A 16,774-nucleotide genomic window follows, 5' to 3' on the forward strand; every position below is an offset into this window, starting at 1 on the left:
TTTATAATTGTACACGCAAGACCACCTCTATTTATAGGTGAGGTATTCATCCTTGTATTGAATAGGAAGAATAAAGAGAGGTGGTAAAGAGGAAAGATCAATAGTCTTTAGATTACAAGAGTTACAAGAAACTAATGGCACTAATAGGTTACAACAAAATAATGAGAGAAGTTACAAATTACTAAAGGCCACATTCTACCGTTATTAACAATTAGAGTAATGTGGGCCGATAAATAGTCTTGTTGTTACATATGTTACATGCAACAAATGACTATAGAGTTACAACAACTAATGGTTATATGAGTTACAAGACATAATGTGGTAGATTATTATGGACAAATAAAGTGTTAGAAGTTACAAGAGTTATCAAAATATAATGACACCACTTTCTCCACTTTATGTCCAAAAATTATCATGCAAATTAAGATTTTAATATTAAAATGCATAATAACACCTGTTAGCCCATATGTTATTGGGCCTTTAGTTTATGGACCTTTAGGTTATTGGCTATGTATATATATAGCCTACTTTTGTTTTAGTTAGTTTTTATGCTTTTCAGATTATATTGTAAACCTTAGCCTTTCTTTCTTTCAATAAAGTTCTATTAACATGGTATCAAAGCCAAGTCCATCCCCGTTTTGGGCTCTCCCGGTCCACGCGCCAGTGCCAGTTGGGTCTAGGCGTGAAGGGGGTGTTAGAGTGGGTGAAAGTCCCACATTGGTTGGGGAATGGACTAGTGGTTTGCTTATATGGAGTTGGGTAATCCTCACCTCTTTAGCAATCACGTTTTTTTCTATTTGTATTACTAATTGTTGTTCTATTTGCTTTGTATCTTGCTATTGTTGCCATATTTTCTTGAGACCTTGCTTCGAATTCTTTTCTTTTCTGTGGAGCCGAGGGTCTTATGAGAAACAGTCTCTCTATCCTACAGGAGTAGGGGACAGGTTTACTCACATCGTTCCCTCTCCAGGCCCCACATAATATTATATTGGCTATGTTGTTGCTGGATACTAATTAAGCATCACCTTATGGTTGCCCTAGTTTGAGAGAAAAACCTGAAGGAAATTAGGGTTGAATTGTCTAGGCATATCTACATACCCTACATTAAATGTCTGACGATGAGATCAACAATATTGTTGAACTTGAATTTGACTGGAATAGAGAAAGTGTTTTAATTAAATTTGCTTGTAACTGATTGAAAGAGATGGGCTTCAAGTTGAAATAGAAAAATGCCAAATTAGAGCTAGACTTTTATATCATTCATTAAATTCAAAACCTTGTTTTGGCATGGAAACCTGGGAGCTAATATAATTAATAAAATGTATCAGAACGTTCTAGTAAATCAGGTAGTAATTGCTGTCTATTTGCTCAATATTGTCATTTAAGTATTGGTATAATTTCTTGATGTATTTTATTTTCTATCACTATGCCACTAAATAGTTGTGCATTTAATTAAATAGGAACATGGTAATATACTACATTAATAATATGCAGTAAAACAAAAAAAAAATTAAAATCTTAAGCTAGACCTTACTTAAAGTTCATACCTTTGAAAGAGAACTCCTTTTTAAAACTTGTTGTGTTCTGAGTATTTTGTTATTTAGTACGAAATTAAAGATCCAATACTTTATTTTATTTTACCAGATGTAAAAGTAGCAACAACATTCTACTTTAATTTGTGAATGCCTACTGGAATTGGAAGTTCCTAATTGTTTATATGAATTTTGTTTATGAAGTTAAACTAGAGTTTCATGTTTGAAGAAATTAGAATTGTTCAAAATCTCGACATTTAAGTAACTATAATATTTTACTTACCCCAATAGGTTTTTAAAAATAAATTCCAAATAATATTGTACCCAAAATTAATCTAAATTTATTTGTGTCACGTAAGACCTGTTAAAGGGGAAGTGTTTCCTATTGCTCTCTCCATTTTAAAATAATTGAATTATTGGGGTATGACACACCTCTTAAGAAAAAAAAAAATTAGAACATAAATTGTAAGTTACTTTCCACTATTATCCTTTTAATTGTTCTTAAATTACTCTCCTAGAAAATGTGAAATCTTAAGAACCTCATTAAATGAAAGGGTAAAATTGAAAGAAATTTTGCAACATGCCTCTTGAAAAATGAACAATTCATTTATTTTGAACATTGAAAAATAACTCAACAATTCATTTATTTTGAAATAGATCAAGGAGTTGAATTTTTATTTTTAATTGAGGGTTTGAACTCAAAACCCTGATTAAGAGAGAAGGAACTTATCCATCTCAACACAATCCTTGATGGTATTTGTATCGTGAAAAGCAATGTACTGTCCGAGATAACGAAATAATCATCATCGAGAAATATTATTAATTACTAGCGTAAAAAAACCATAAATGAATACTCTAACGAAAAATTTGATTTAACCAAGACAACATAAATGTGAATCCACTCGAAAGCTTGCAGGTTGCCCTATCAAATGAAATTGGAATTTTTTATTAATTTGTCTTTTTTCTTCTTCTTGGGTTACCAATTATGTGTCGCTCACAAGACTAATTAACCAAATCTAAAACTCTTCACCTAAGACTTGGTCAAAAATCTTGAAATATCCCAAGGGAAAATATGAGCCTTAAAAAAGATCCAAGTCATTAGCAATAGTGTCTAGATCAAGATTCATGCCACTCCAGAGAAAACTACAAATTAGGACTTTTTACAAAAGTGAGGATATAAATAAATGTAAAAGGGTACATTAATTAGGCCTGCTAACTAAGTAATGCATGCAAACGAAAATAGGAAACATCAATCATATTCTAAGCAATAAAAGTTAAAAGTGAAGGGGAAAAAAATCTGTGGTTTGGTAATGGCCCAAGTAGAAAGATTAAAAATGACATATGCATGGTGACAAATTAATATGCCCTAAAAGAAACATAAATAGATTGGACGGACGGCTTATTATCCCAAAAAGGTCGGTGATTAGTTGGCTTCTATCCTTAAAAAAATAAAATTGTCAAGATATTTTTTTGGATACAAACTTCAATTCCTATGGATTTTCTTGGAGAAAAGCTCATGTTAATTGTCAAATAAGAGGAGTATCATGAAATTTGAAGTTCAATTTTCAAAGATACGAGAAATATTGGATAATATTTTTTCATTTGGCTAAGTTTTTACGAGAGAAATTGTTCGATACTTGTGCGAACTAGTTTGAACATCACTATCATTTAAAAATAACTCTAATTTACTGTCAGCGCAGAAACTAAAAAGAAATACTTTATATTTTTGTAGTCTATTCTTTTCAAACATACCAATTTCTTTTTAACAAATTAAAATTAAAGTCTCAAATAGCAAATTTAATTCTTTCAAGAAAAACTTCTACAAGAAAGATGTGTTACCGTAAATTATTACAATAAAAACTGATCTCTGATTTATTTTAAATCTAGGGGGAGGTCTTCGTAAACTCATTATAACTCCAAACACTGAGGATTTTCCAATCGAATGAATATTTTGTAGTCTATCAAATTAGTGCCTCTATGTATGCCTACATATAATTTAAGAAAGTAGTAGACCAGAAAAATTGATGTCTAGTAAAATGATGGCAATTGGCTAATATTTAAATAAATGATACTACGAACAGAAAGGGTTGACAACCGCCAAACTGGTCCAGGCCACGGGAATTTCGTGTGGGATTACACTAATTATTGATGGGCCCAATTTTCTACAGTATTAAAACCAGCAGCCAACATTCTGATTTTATTTTTTTTACATATATATATATATTTTTATATTATTATATATATATATATATATATATATATAAAATTGTTTCTGTAATTTTTTGGACGATAGAATTAGCAGAAAATGAGGTCGATACATTTAGGAACACACCAAAATGAACCTTTTCTATTAATGAATAAATTCACAAATAATACACTTTTGTAATCATGCAACAAATAATTAATGTCACCGTAACAGATCAATCTGTTAGTGATATTGTTCTCTTTAGATTTAGGTCCACACAACTTTTAAAAACGTCACTAGGTGTAAGTCATGCTTACTTATATATCCAACATTATCTTATGTGTTTTGCCAATTTGGAACTCTTATCTTAAGTTAAAATATCAGTCATCACACTCATAAAGTTTCAAAATTTACAAGTGAAATTTCATGGTACTAATTAATATCGTGAAATTTCATTTGTAAAATTTAATGTTCATTTTGGTGAGCACTACACCTCTTGTCCCAACTTTGAAATTATCCTTTTCATTTTTTATTATCTATTTTTAAAAAATAACCGAGAAAAATATTTAATTTGTGAAAATTTCTAGTAAAAAATTACTAAAATATTTTTAAAATAATATAATAAGTTCAATGAAAAATTAAACCCAAAAAATTAAAATCTCAAATCTCTCTTTCATGGTATGTAAGCATTGCATGCTGAGAGCTTTTATATATATTCTTGAAACTGTGGAAGGACTTTAACAATATTACTGTTATTGACGACCGGTGATGCAATGCTTATATAAAAATTAGATCAAGTCTTTATAATTATTTTTTGTAGATACATTTTCTTGCTGGAATTCCAAGTGTCAATATCTTATAATTTTCATCGTTAATTAATTATGTGTCACATCTACTCAGATACGGAAGCTCTCAAATTTTAATCTAGCATGCAACTTATACACTATAAATCGTTTTGCCTCAATTTTACAAGCAATGATCATTCAAAAGAATATTGGAGAAGTATATTTAAATTGCTGTTCACTCATTAATATAATAAACTAATCACAATTTTCCAATTAGGGAAATGATCGTTCTACTTACTTTTCCTCTTTAACCTAAATCTTTCCATATTCATACTTATGATTGGCCAATTTTATTACGTGACAGATAAATAATTAACCACCTTGTTAGAATGGTGAAGAAATAAAAAAGATTTAGTATAAGATTTGATCAACAAACCTCTACGTAAGCATCGCGTGATAAACATGATGGTTAACTATACATTAATATTGTCTAATTTTATTTTCTAATTTTCAAAATTTCTATGATTACGATTGATTTCTCCAATAATTGGTCCAGGTATGAAGTTGCGAAACAATATACATACATGTAAAAACAATTTTAATTTTTCTATCTGATGTTGATTTTCTTTAAAAGGCTAGAGGTAGCGGTTGTTCTATCTTGAGATTGATATATACACAATTGAGGAGACCGATCAAATCAACTCACAAGAAAATTTCAGAGAAGTTGATTTCAATATTGCTAAAAAAATTGAATTTTTATATGTGCAGAATAAAAATAAAAATAATATATTATATATATGCTGAGATTTGTTTTTATTGAAACTCCATAATATACAGCCTGTGGCATATATGTTTCATGAAATATTGTTTCTCCTAAGCTTTGACTTATGACAGACACATCATGGTAAGATGAAGACAAGAAAAGGTAAAAAAGAAAACAAAACAATAGAAAGTAGACGTTAGTTCATTCATTTCAAAATATTCGTCACGTTTTGCTTTTTTAAAAATCAATTTAATTAACTTTTAAAATTAAAATAGATTAGATTAACTTCGTGTTTTAAAGTAAAATAAATATTTGAAAAATCTATGAAAATACTACAAGTAGAAATTCTTCTCATGCCGATATGGAAAAACTAATACATGTTAAAATATTTATCAAAATTAATATAATTGAAAAATGACAAATATTTTTTTGTATGAAAGAGTAAATACTAGTATAAAATAAAAAGGAAATATATGTATATAAATACGAAGTCAACCATATAAATTGGAAGCTACTTTCACGAGACAGAAAACATGCATGGAGGTCTTTTTTTGGTGTGGGGCTTCAATTAAATTTCAAGTAGACAAGACAAATAATTTCTCATGGCTGAATATTATGTATCAGAAAAAATAATTAATCTGAATAATTCTAAGTAGGAGGCCAACTGAGCAGTCCAATAAATGGGGTCCAGTGAAAATGATTGGGGGATTGGCAAATTCTAGTCTCCAATAGGATTTTCTTGATTTCTCCTAATCAAGAAAAATTAGTACTAATAAAAATAATTAACAGTGTCAATATATATGGAGTGTGTATATAATATATAAAGTGCTATTATATTTTATATTATAGGAAGTAGGTGAAAATAATTAGCCTAACTTTCATCATATTTGTTAAAGCACGCACGTCACCTAATTGCAATCAAAAGCAAATCAAATCTCCATTTGTTTTCTAGTTGCATCGATTAAACTATTACAATGACTTTAATTAGCTAGGGCGCCTTTAATTGAACTATAAAATAAAAATTATTAAGATAGTTTAAGAAATGATGTGATAGGAAGGCAGTATATATCCTATTAGTTCATGAACTATCATACTTTAATGATCGAAATTACAATAAAAACATATCTAATATGTTCTTACACAGTAGGATCGATCGTCAGATTGCACCTAATTCATACCACTATTTCAAAGGTGAGGAGATGAATGACCGATATTAACAAATAATTAATTCTATAAATAAAGAAACGTTCAAACTTCAAAGTGATATAAATATTCTGGAATTTCTATTCTATTCTCTTCGTTTCTTGTCTTTTTATTTTTCAACGAAGAAAGGGAGAAACTGTGACCTCATACTCGTGACCATAGAGCAACTAATTTTTTTTCTTTCTTAAAAATTCCAAAAGGCCCGTGTGAATGTCTTGTTCTTCTCCCAAAGAAGACACCGTTTTGAGTTTTGACTCTTCCATATTGCAAAAAAACAAATGTATATATTCTTTTCTTGGGGTTGGGGGAGGGAACTATATATCTCAATGAAAATTAATCACTTGTTTAATTGTATAAGCATTCGACAAAAGTTGTGTCTAGAAGATTAATATGTGCTGCACGTATTAGTTGCTATTATTTATACGTAGTTGCAAAACAGTCGATAGTAACACTAGTTGTTTAATTTGTTCTTCTTTCACAGTTAAAAATAAAATAACAATGCAAGATAAAATCATTTAAAAAAAATAAAATTAATAAGAATTGGGAGCAAGGAAGGAGAAATGGAGGAGGGAATTGCATGGTGGAGAATTGAATCCTCACATACTGTGACAGAGCTACATTGAATTCAGGGATTTATTTTCGTCAGAAAATTATGCTACTTTTAAATGATCAAAAATATGTTTATGTATATTTAGTAGATGTTGAACCCCTTCAGCTAGTACGCATATTTACTTCTGAATTCCCTCAATGAAAATTCTAGCTCCACCACTGCTCACATAAACGGTGAAAGTTCAATAATCAATCAACTGAACTATTAAAATTTTGTATTGAAAAAAAGTAACTTGTACACGTGGTAAAGTTTAAAAAGGATCCGTGGCATGTAATCAACGCTAAAGAAATATTAGCTTATTAGCTGAAATTGCTAAAGAAATTACCATGTAATCAACGCTTATTAATTAGCTATGGCAGTATTAGTGGAGTTTTTCCATTGATTAAAGTATAAGCTTTGTAACCTATAATTAGTAGTCTTAACACAATTATATAAAGGCATATCATAATAATTATAAGGAATATAGCGTCAACATATATACTTACAATTCTTGTGCTCCAATCCAAGCTTTCAATAATTGTTTTTTCTACAATTTATTGCATTTACCTTTTTTACCAATCCTTCAAGGGTCATGTCCTTGACCTCAACCCCACCCCCCACCCCCCAAATACACATTCAACAGTACTTTTCCCTTAAATAAATTTCCAGATGAAATAAAATTAGATTAAGGCCGTGTGATATTATTCATCAGTCATGGTAATTAGTTGCAGAGAGAGTCACGGGCTTCTCTTGACAATGTCAGCGTTGCCCACACATACACACACACTAATGTAAGTGGACTCCAACCCATCCCCAGCCTAGCTAGCTAGCTCTATATATGCTAATTGCTACCTATTTTTCCTGCGTCAATTTAGCTTCTTTCTAACAAAAATTTGCGCGTGTATACATGAAGTTAAATCCGTGTGCATGCACGCATTGGCGGAGCCAAGAATTTGACGAAGAGTGTGTAAATTTTCTTCTCAGTTGCATTAAGGGTGTGAAAAATTAAATACACCCTCATAATAGCTAACATTTCCGATGAAGGATGTGCACCCGATAATCGATATAGATGGCTCCACCATGCATGCGCGTTCTTGTGAGTGTTTTAAACGAACGAAAACTGATTGGACGATGGCCAAAGCAAATTTCTTCAAATGACAAGCTAGCCACATCTAACTCACAAATAAGTAAAAATGCAAAAATCAAGTCTTTTCCCACGGATTGGCCTTATTTTGGCTAGTCTTTAATTATTCCCCTCAAATTGGTGGTATCAAATTGCTTCATTTAATGAAATTTTTGAGTCAAAGCACCTTTAACTATGACCTAATAATTTAGCAAGGGGAACGTTGAGGGATTTCTTTCCTTGTTTGCCATCATGATAAGTAGTCGTTTAGTGTCTAATTCACAAGACATGAGTTTAGAGAACTTCCACGTAGTCTGGAAAAAGTTTAATAGGCATAAGTTATACCTTTTAAGGCATAATTTTGAGTTCTAAAACTAAACTTCTGCCTTCATCGGCATATGTTCGGTAGAAATTAAGTTATGCCTGGTAAGACATAACTTGTGGATTATAACTCCTCGAGGCATAACGTTCTGAAATTGAATCTTGACATACTTAGTTCTATAGGAATTGTAAGGCATAAAACTTTCAGGTTACGAACTGGATATTTTTGTAGGGATTAATAAGTAGCATAACTTTGAGCTATATTATGCTACGAAAATATAAACTTTTTGTCTTGCGTTCTTTGTTTTATCAATATTAGAGATAATTCTAGTCACCTTTTTAGTACTTAAAGTCTTGAAGAACAAAAATTAAAGACCACAAATTTGATGGGCCAAAATCAAAGGCCATGTTAAAATAGTGCCATTTCGTACGAATGACCCTGCAAAAAAAACATTATAATCACGAGAATATAGGACATATTGTTCTACAAAACGACCAATTTTATCTTCAAGCTCGTTTCTTATGGCCTCGGGATCACTAGCTCCTTACTCTTTAAAAGTTCAATAAAAAGATAATTCAATATAAGGAGAAAATGAAAAGTTATTTCTAATCAACAAGAGAATTTTGTCTTTCACGTAATATGACATGAGAAGATAGAAGTAAAAAAAGCTCAATGAATTTTTGACTTTGCATTATCAACTATTAACAAAAAGACCAACAATTACCTCAAGATAACCTAGTACTACCATAAAAATCAATAAGAAATCAAATCAGAATAGTAAAATGTTGTAAATGAAAGTAGTACTCCAATAGTAACTAAACAAAATAACTCTATTAATGGTAGAATTAAGAAAGCTCCAAACCACCGCTAGCCAACCTGTCCTATATTATTTGTGATGTCCCTTTCTCATCTTAACTCAACATCTTCTCATGTAGGGTCTCATCGATGGCTATGTAGATCTTTCTATTAACTCCTCCTCCCACCCCACCCCCAATCCAATTAAATATTTTTATTTTTTAAAATAATAAATAAATAAATATATATATATATATATATAATCTCCACTTTCTCCTTATATGTACCCTCTAGAGTAAAAGATACTATAATTAATTAATCAACACTTTGACTTATTGTGAGTTTGTATATTACTGAATTTTACCAATGTCTCTCGTCCACAACTTGCATTTATCGTACAAAATACAATAACTCCAGATAATATAAATGGACGAAGATACTCCTATTCTTTTAGCCTAAAAGATATACTACTATCATTTTGGGAGTTGGATTCCCTTCATGACAAGTTACTGTTACTAAAGCTATTTTATGGCAATTGTCCCATTTACTACAACCATGAGCCAATCCCAACAACAACAAGATCACGACAACATCAACAACAACACCATTAAAGGAGATGATGATGATGATCATGAACATGACATGGTCATGCCTGGTTTTCGATTCCATCCTACTGAAGAAGAACTTGTTGAGTTTTACCTTCGCCGTAAGGTTGAAGGCAAACGTTTTAATGTGGAACTCATCACTTTTCTTGATCTTTATCGCTATGACCCTTGGGAGCTTCCTGGTATATACAGTACTAGTCATTTTCTCCTTTTTCTTCTCTCCCGATTTCCAATTTCTTTCTTTCTTTATTTCTTATGTAATATAATGGTCAGTATCGGTCAGAAGCAGATTCTTCAGAATTTAAATTTGATAAGTTCAAGAGCGTTAAAGTTCTTAGACTGAAGTTTTGTAATTATGAATTCATAATTCGATATCTTTGTTGAAATTTTAGTATTATGAAAAAGAAGTTGAATTCAGTTGAACCCGTTATTGTACTAAAGTTCTAGCTAGCTAGCTAGCACATAATTTGGATTATATTGAGTTTATATTTGGAAGCTAATTCTGTTATAACTTTGTTTGGTTTGTTGGTTTTAGCTTTGGCAGCAATTGGAGAGAAGGAATGGTATTTCTATGTGCCAAGAGATAGGAAGTATAGAAATGGGGATAGGCCTAATAGGGTGACAACTTCAGGGTATTGGAAGGCTACTGGAGCTGATAGAATGATTCGAACAGAAAATTCGCGGTCGATTGGCCTGAAAAAGACATTGGTTTTCTACTCCGGCAAGGCTCCTAAAGGCATAAGAAGTAGTTGGATTATGAACGAATATCGTCTTCCACAACATGAGACTGAACGCCTACAAAAGGTATCTTGTATATATATTCGATCTCACCATGTACTTGCTCTAAATTCTAAAATATGAGACACTTCACAAATCCTTTCATTTTTTGATGGTTTCTTTTTATGTTCTTGATGTCCATATCAAGCTTGACTATTGAATTTTCTGTTTATTCCCAAGTGGGAAGCTAAAGAACTCAATATATACGTGTATGTTATAGCGTCAAATGGCTCATTAGAAAACCTAGTTACTCATTCTTCACTATCTCGAGATCTCATGTTTCACAAACTAGTTACTTAATTATATGATCAGAAAGAAGCTTTGATGATAAAGCAAAGATGAGGCAACATATATATATATATATATATATCAAGAAGAAAATTCATTAACATTATCTTGGAAATATTCTGTCATGGTTAGGGTGAAACTTATTCTTGTAGGAACTCTGGCGGTTCATTCATGTGAACATGAAGTATAGGATCACTTCTGATTCTGCAATATTTTCTTCATTGATCACTCCAGATTCTTATTTTGAAGAGAAGTAATGCGTTCGAGTTTATTGAGTTTCTTAACTACGAATCACAAAAACATACAAGCAATTGAAATGCATGAAAAGTGATGAATGTGAATTCGATTCAAAGGCCTCCTCTTTAAAGTCATAAGCACAGGAGGTCAAATTCCGATTGTTATGTAAATTAACGTATTACATTTTTGTTTCATTTTTCAGGCAGAAATTTCACTTTGTCGTGTCTACAAAAGAGCTGGAGTGGAAGACCATCCATCTCTCCCACGATCACTTCTAACAACAAGGGCATCATCTTCTTCTTCTTCAAGAGGAACAACTTCCATCAAGAAACAGCAACAAGATTCATCATTAGTCTCTCCGTTATTCGTAGGACAATCTTCTCAACAACAACAACAAATGGATGAAAAACTAAGTACTGAAACAAGTGCAAGTAGTACTAGCACTGATCACCACCACCACCATCAACATCACCATCATGTTGCTACATCCCTCGGGCTCAATTCCCTTTCAAATTCCTACACTAACATCGCGTTAGACCCAAATATTGGGGGCGCGGTCACTTCATCCTTGATCACCACATCATCCACCTTGACACCTTTCACTTCATTAGTATCAACAACACATAATGCTGATGATCTCCACAGACTAATCAACTTAGAGCAGGCCGTCGCCTTTCATAATAATCAGCACCATTTTCATAATCCAATTAATCATCCTTCTGTTGTTGCAGCCCAACAATTTCCTCCACTATTATTGCAACAGCCACACCTAGCACCACAGCAGCCACAATCTTTACTGCTTCAAGGATCTCTTCAGTCGTCGGCAGCAGCAGCTTTTTCGGACAGATTGTGGGAATGGAATTCTATCAATCAAGCAGATAATGCAAACTGCAAGGATCCGTACCAGCCCAATGATCCCTTCAAGTAATTTCATCACTGAACTGCATATATTCATATTGATATTATATAATATAGTTCTCTATATATTATCTACTGATATTTTAGCTTTACTATAGCTTAGTTTTATGATCAAAATAATGTACCGTTTTTAGGGTTTTGGGTAGCTCTAATTTGTTTAGGGTACTATTATAATTATAAGTTGTTGTAATCTCTCTCTAATTACTTTAGTGCTTGATTAAATTAGACGTGCTAAGTTAGCTCTACTTTTTTTGTGGAAATGGTTAATTCATTTTCTTAGGGTTTGATTTTAATTTTTGTGGTATATATCACCTTTTTGTGTGCAAGTTAGTACACTATGGTTTGGAGTTTATAACTTAAGAGGAAATTTCAAAAATAGTGGGAATTTGAGTCTTTATTACCAATCATATTAGCAAATGTATCAATATATCAATGTATCAATTAGTATCAGAGCGAATTGATGTAACATATATGCATAACGAATTGATATGGTTCGAGGAAAATTGAGACAGAGCAAAAGAGATAAAATCCAAAGTCTCCCTATTTTGGATAATTACAGTGGTTTATCAAATAAAATAATATTTGCATAAATTTAACTTAATTAAGCAATATGAAAAACCAGCTACTTACCTAAATAAATATTTTAGGAATCTAAACAATGTATCTTGATGTCTCTTTTTTGTTATTCAGATCACTGACCATAGTCAAATTACTCCCTCCCGTCTCAATTTATGTGATGTATACTTTACTTTTTTAATCTGTCATTGTGTAGAACATAAATTGGAAAGGATGGATATCTTTCCTATTAATGACACAAAATGACTTTTCTATCAACTGGTCTTGGTGAAATTCCTACAAGAGAGAAGAAGCAAAAACAACACAAAAGAGTCAATCTCATGTTACCCATTACACATTGTATATAGCTTTCGGAAAGCAGGCTGCCTGGTTCCAACAAAGACACTGTTATTCATGAGAATTAATAATGATATATGCAATTATTGATTCACATTATGAAGTAACAATGCTAGAATGCAAAATGTTGGAAAAAGAGTTGGACTTGGACCCATAAATATATTTTCACAAGCCAACATCTAAATAGAAGACAAATACTTTGTGTCGAGATTTGCCTAAATAGTTCTGGCAGTAACTAATCCATTACAAAGATTTCATTAAGTAAAAAATCAGTATTAGAATTAAATTTTACTGGTTGTGTCCATATATAGCTAGACATTAATTCTTGGGATTATCTGTCCTATTGGTTAGCCTCAAAAGTTCTTTAGCTATAGATTAGTATTCATGACACTGGTAACTCGTTAAATATGTTGTTTCACCTAATGTGGAGACATCACACTGGTGAATCGTTAAATATGTTGTTTCACCTAATGTGGAGACATGACAAGAAGTCTAGGTTAATCTGGAGATGTCTATGAGGGGCAAATGAGCATTTCGAGCTAAATTTGAGCAAATCAAAATGAATTGAATCAATGAACGAGAGACGTATATGGATCAATCGTTTCCAAAATTTACTTGGAGTGAGACGGTCAAAATGAAAATAAGTTAAACTACGAATCATAATCTAGCTTGTTCAACCCTTTGACCAATTTTGATTTTTCATTTATTCTTATAATTTGTTTAATTACCAAAAAAACCCTAATATCCTTTTTCGTTTTCATTATATATATAACATATCCCCCACCCTCCCCTCCACCCCCGCCCAAAAAAAAAGAACTACTTAAATGTTTTAACTTGGTCTCTCACTAATTAATTCGGGCTACATACTTAGCCTAAATCAGCTAAATCCATTCAAATTTGAATAGATTGGATCATATTTTCGTAAGCTAATTTAATCGACTTGAGAAATACATAGTCCATATAGTGCATGTTGTGTCACTTTTTCTGCCCCTATTCAACTCCTCGTGGATGTAGGTCGTGCATGTTAATTCCTAGCTAGTTCCACCAAAATGTTGCCCTATATATATCCATCAAAAACAAAAACTTTCTCGTACTCTAAGGTACTTTTTTTTTATTCAAAATTTGTTACCATAGACAACTTGCGAATTTGCGTTTTGCAAATATTAATTTCTGGATAAATGGTTTTCTCACAAACTGTTATATTTTTTTTTGTCATTTTTTTACCTAAATGGAGAACATCATATTTCTCAGCATAAATGAAATATAATTAATTATAATGGAAGGAATTGAAACACAAAAGTTCTTGAATATGTATGAGGACGACTGAGTCATTTTTTCTTCTTGGAAGGTGACAGAAACCTTGAGTCATTTTATTATTGACTATTGGAATATGTCTATATGAGTAAGATTGAGTCCTTTTATTGACTAAAAAAATATCTTTTTTAACGATATATGAAATCTAGAAGGGAGGTAGACTTCACCATAACTAAAATGTGGAAACAACGAGTATGACATTAGCAGTCTAGGACAAGTCAAGAGGAAAATGACCCGTTTAGTGTTGTTTGATATGTAATTCGTACGTGATAGACGATTCAGAATTTTAAGTTTATGGGCTTGATTCTAAAAAAGACCAACTTATTAGTCTGTTCTTGATGAATTATTGATATAAATTTCGTGAATTTCTGAACACAAATGCATTGTTTTGGCCAAATTTATTGGGTTACATCGAATCCATATCTAAAACTCTAGATTCACCCATGTAGCATATCTACTGAAATTTTTTTATCAGAAAAGAAAAAAATGAAGAATACTAATACAAATTTTGTTTGAGTATTAGTTCGTTTGTTTCTTTCGTTTGAAATGATTGAACCTGCATGAACATTATCTATCTTAAATAATTTGAACTAAGTAAAAATGATACTTTTTGTCTTCAGCTTATTGGTAAATACATGATTATTGTTTAGCTAAGCATTGATAGATTCTATAAGCAAGTTGGGTTGTTTGTTTGAGATAGGTAGTAGGGATGATTTTGATAGTTTTTAAAAAATTATAGGGTATAAATCATATTTTACTCCCCCCCCCCCCCCCCCCCCCCCTAAAAATGTAGATTCAAGCATTTTAAAACTTTTTTCCCTTTAAATGAGGTAGCTTTTAATATATTTTTTTCCAATCGAACGTTTGCCTATTGGGCATAAGTTGAAGCCTTGCTGAGGTATACTTCGTGAAATATTATAAGGTAAAATTACATAACTTATCTTTACTAAACTAAATAAAATTCCTATCCCTTTTATTAATTAGCAAAATCCCTGTTTTTTTAAATCGAAGTTGCATTGCCCAACAAAATCCCTTTTATTGACCCGTTTAAGGTTCTTGGGCCTAGTACCTTTTCAGCATCTAGCCCAATACAATAATCAGAAATGGGCTTCCCTCTAGTCTAGCGTATTAGACACTGAAATGTTTATAAAATGTCAATATCAATACTGAATGGATTAATGATCAAAAAAAGGAGTGCTACTGGAGATCTAGTTTCTGCAATTAAGCCAACCAACAGAATCTAGCACCATTAACCACAAATCACCCTACTTTGGCTATTTCCCCTATCACATGCTCAGCAGGAGTGTTGTAACTTGTATACACAGACAAATCAAATCCTACAATACTAGACATATATCAAACAGAATGTCACATTGCACTAAAAAGGACGAGTAATTGGAATCTCATGTTGCTAATGTTGACTTGCCTACATTAGGACGTCCTACAAACGAACGTACAAACTGTGAGAGCATCTTGATATAAATCATAGTACTAAGTTAATCAGCATGACTAGTAGTGTGTGATATGACGTTAAAATCAAACATCTAACATCTGAAGCCACAAGATCAGAAAACTCATCTTGGGATGAAAAAAGTCCACAACTTTCCTCCTGATGACATGGAGATATACCCCTACTGACCATCATTTTATACTGAAACTCCTGTTGCATCGGCATTATTGATCAAACTACTTTGATGAGAATCCAAATTAGCAGGTGATAGCCCTTGAGACAAAGTCACAATTTGCGCGGAACGTAATCGATTGAGGAGAAAAGCATATATAACCGTCAAACTGATCAAAATACAGTCATACTTCCCAGCTTCTTCCAGTTTTTGCACATCAAAAGCTCAACAGCTCAATCCAAATAAGTTGGAGTCGGTTATACCACTTAATAGTGAGCCGTGTCAGACAAATCCAAGTTGCAAGGACAAAAAGAGAACTTCAGAGAGCATTCTCATACTAGTAGTGCAGAACAACGATCATTCAAGTAATCTGAGTGGAGCTAGATGTCACAGATCAACTTCAGAATGCTTCTGAAATTCAATGTAGTTACAGACATCATGGGATCTTAAAGCTGATCGAGCCGGTGTTGTGATTCTCTGAAGAAGTTGTCCTACAGAGGACAACGAAAAAACTACAACGACCCTTCCAGCTTTGATAAATTTGACATTTCACCAGAAGCATCACAAAGTGATTCTAAGGAACTAACATGCAAACGTTTGTACCTACAATACAATCTCGGTTACTCATTCAATTGTTCATTAAGAGTAAAAAAAAACACAAATTTAGCTCCTCCTAGTTAGTGTTGGGTTCATAGCAGATGAAAGAAGTGTGAATGCAAAAGTGGAGAGTAAAAGGATGGAGGGAAGGAGACACTAAAAATGAAAAGTGTACTTCCAAATTGGCAAGTTTACTCTTTCTCCTAC

The 16,774-nt window shown here is 32.0% G+C and overlaps 1 protein-coding gene across 1 annotated transcript; it reads left to right on the forward strand.

Moving 5' to 3' along the window:
- The first annotated feature begins 9,657 nt into the window (after window positions 1-9,657).
- LOC107839793 (NAC domain-containing protein 35) lies at window positions 9,658-12,448 on the forward strand. Its single transcript, XM_016683427.2, has 3 exons — window positions 9,658-10,084; window positions 10,438-10,706; window positions 11,407-12,448. Exons 1-3 carry the CDS (start codon window positions 9,826-9,828, stop codon window positions 12,130-12,132), a joined length of 1,254 nt encoding a protein of 417 aa, XP_016538913.1. The 5' UTR covers window positions 9,658-9,825; the 3' UTR covers window positions 12,133-12,448.
- Window positions 12,449-16,774: the final 4,326 nt, after the last annotated feature.

This window comes from Capsicum annuum, chromosome 8 (assembly GCF_002878395.1).
Source record: "Capsicum annuum cultivar UCD-10X-F1 chromosome 8, UCD10Xv1.1, whole genome shotgun sequence".
Taxonomy (NCBI): Eukaryota; Viridiplantae; Streptophyta; class Magnoliopsida; order Solanales; family Solanaceae; genus Capsicum; species Capsicum annuum.

Bases quoted from the DNA above. Each gene is read 5' to 3' on its own strand.
- LOC107839793 (XM_016683427.2), top strand. From the start codon at position 9,826: ATGGCAATTGTCCCATTTACTACAACCATGAGCCAATCCCAACAACAA. The intron at 10,085-10,437 runs GTATATACAGTA...TGTTGGTTTTAG, and splicing joins TGACCCTTGGGAGCTTCCTG to CTTTGGCAGCAATTGGAGAG. The intron at 10,707-11,406 runs GTATCTTGTATA...TTCATTTTTCAG, and splicing joins AGACTGAACGCCTACAAAAG to GCAGAAATTTCACTTTGTCG.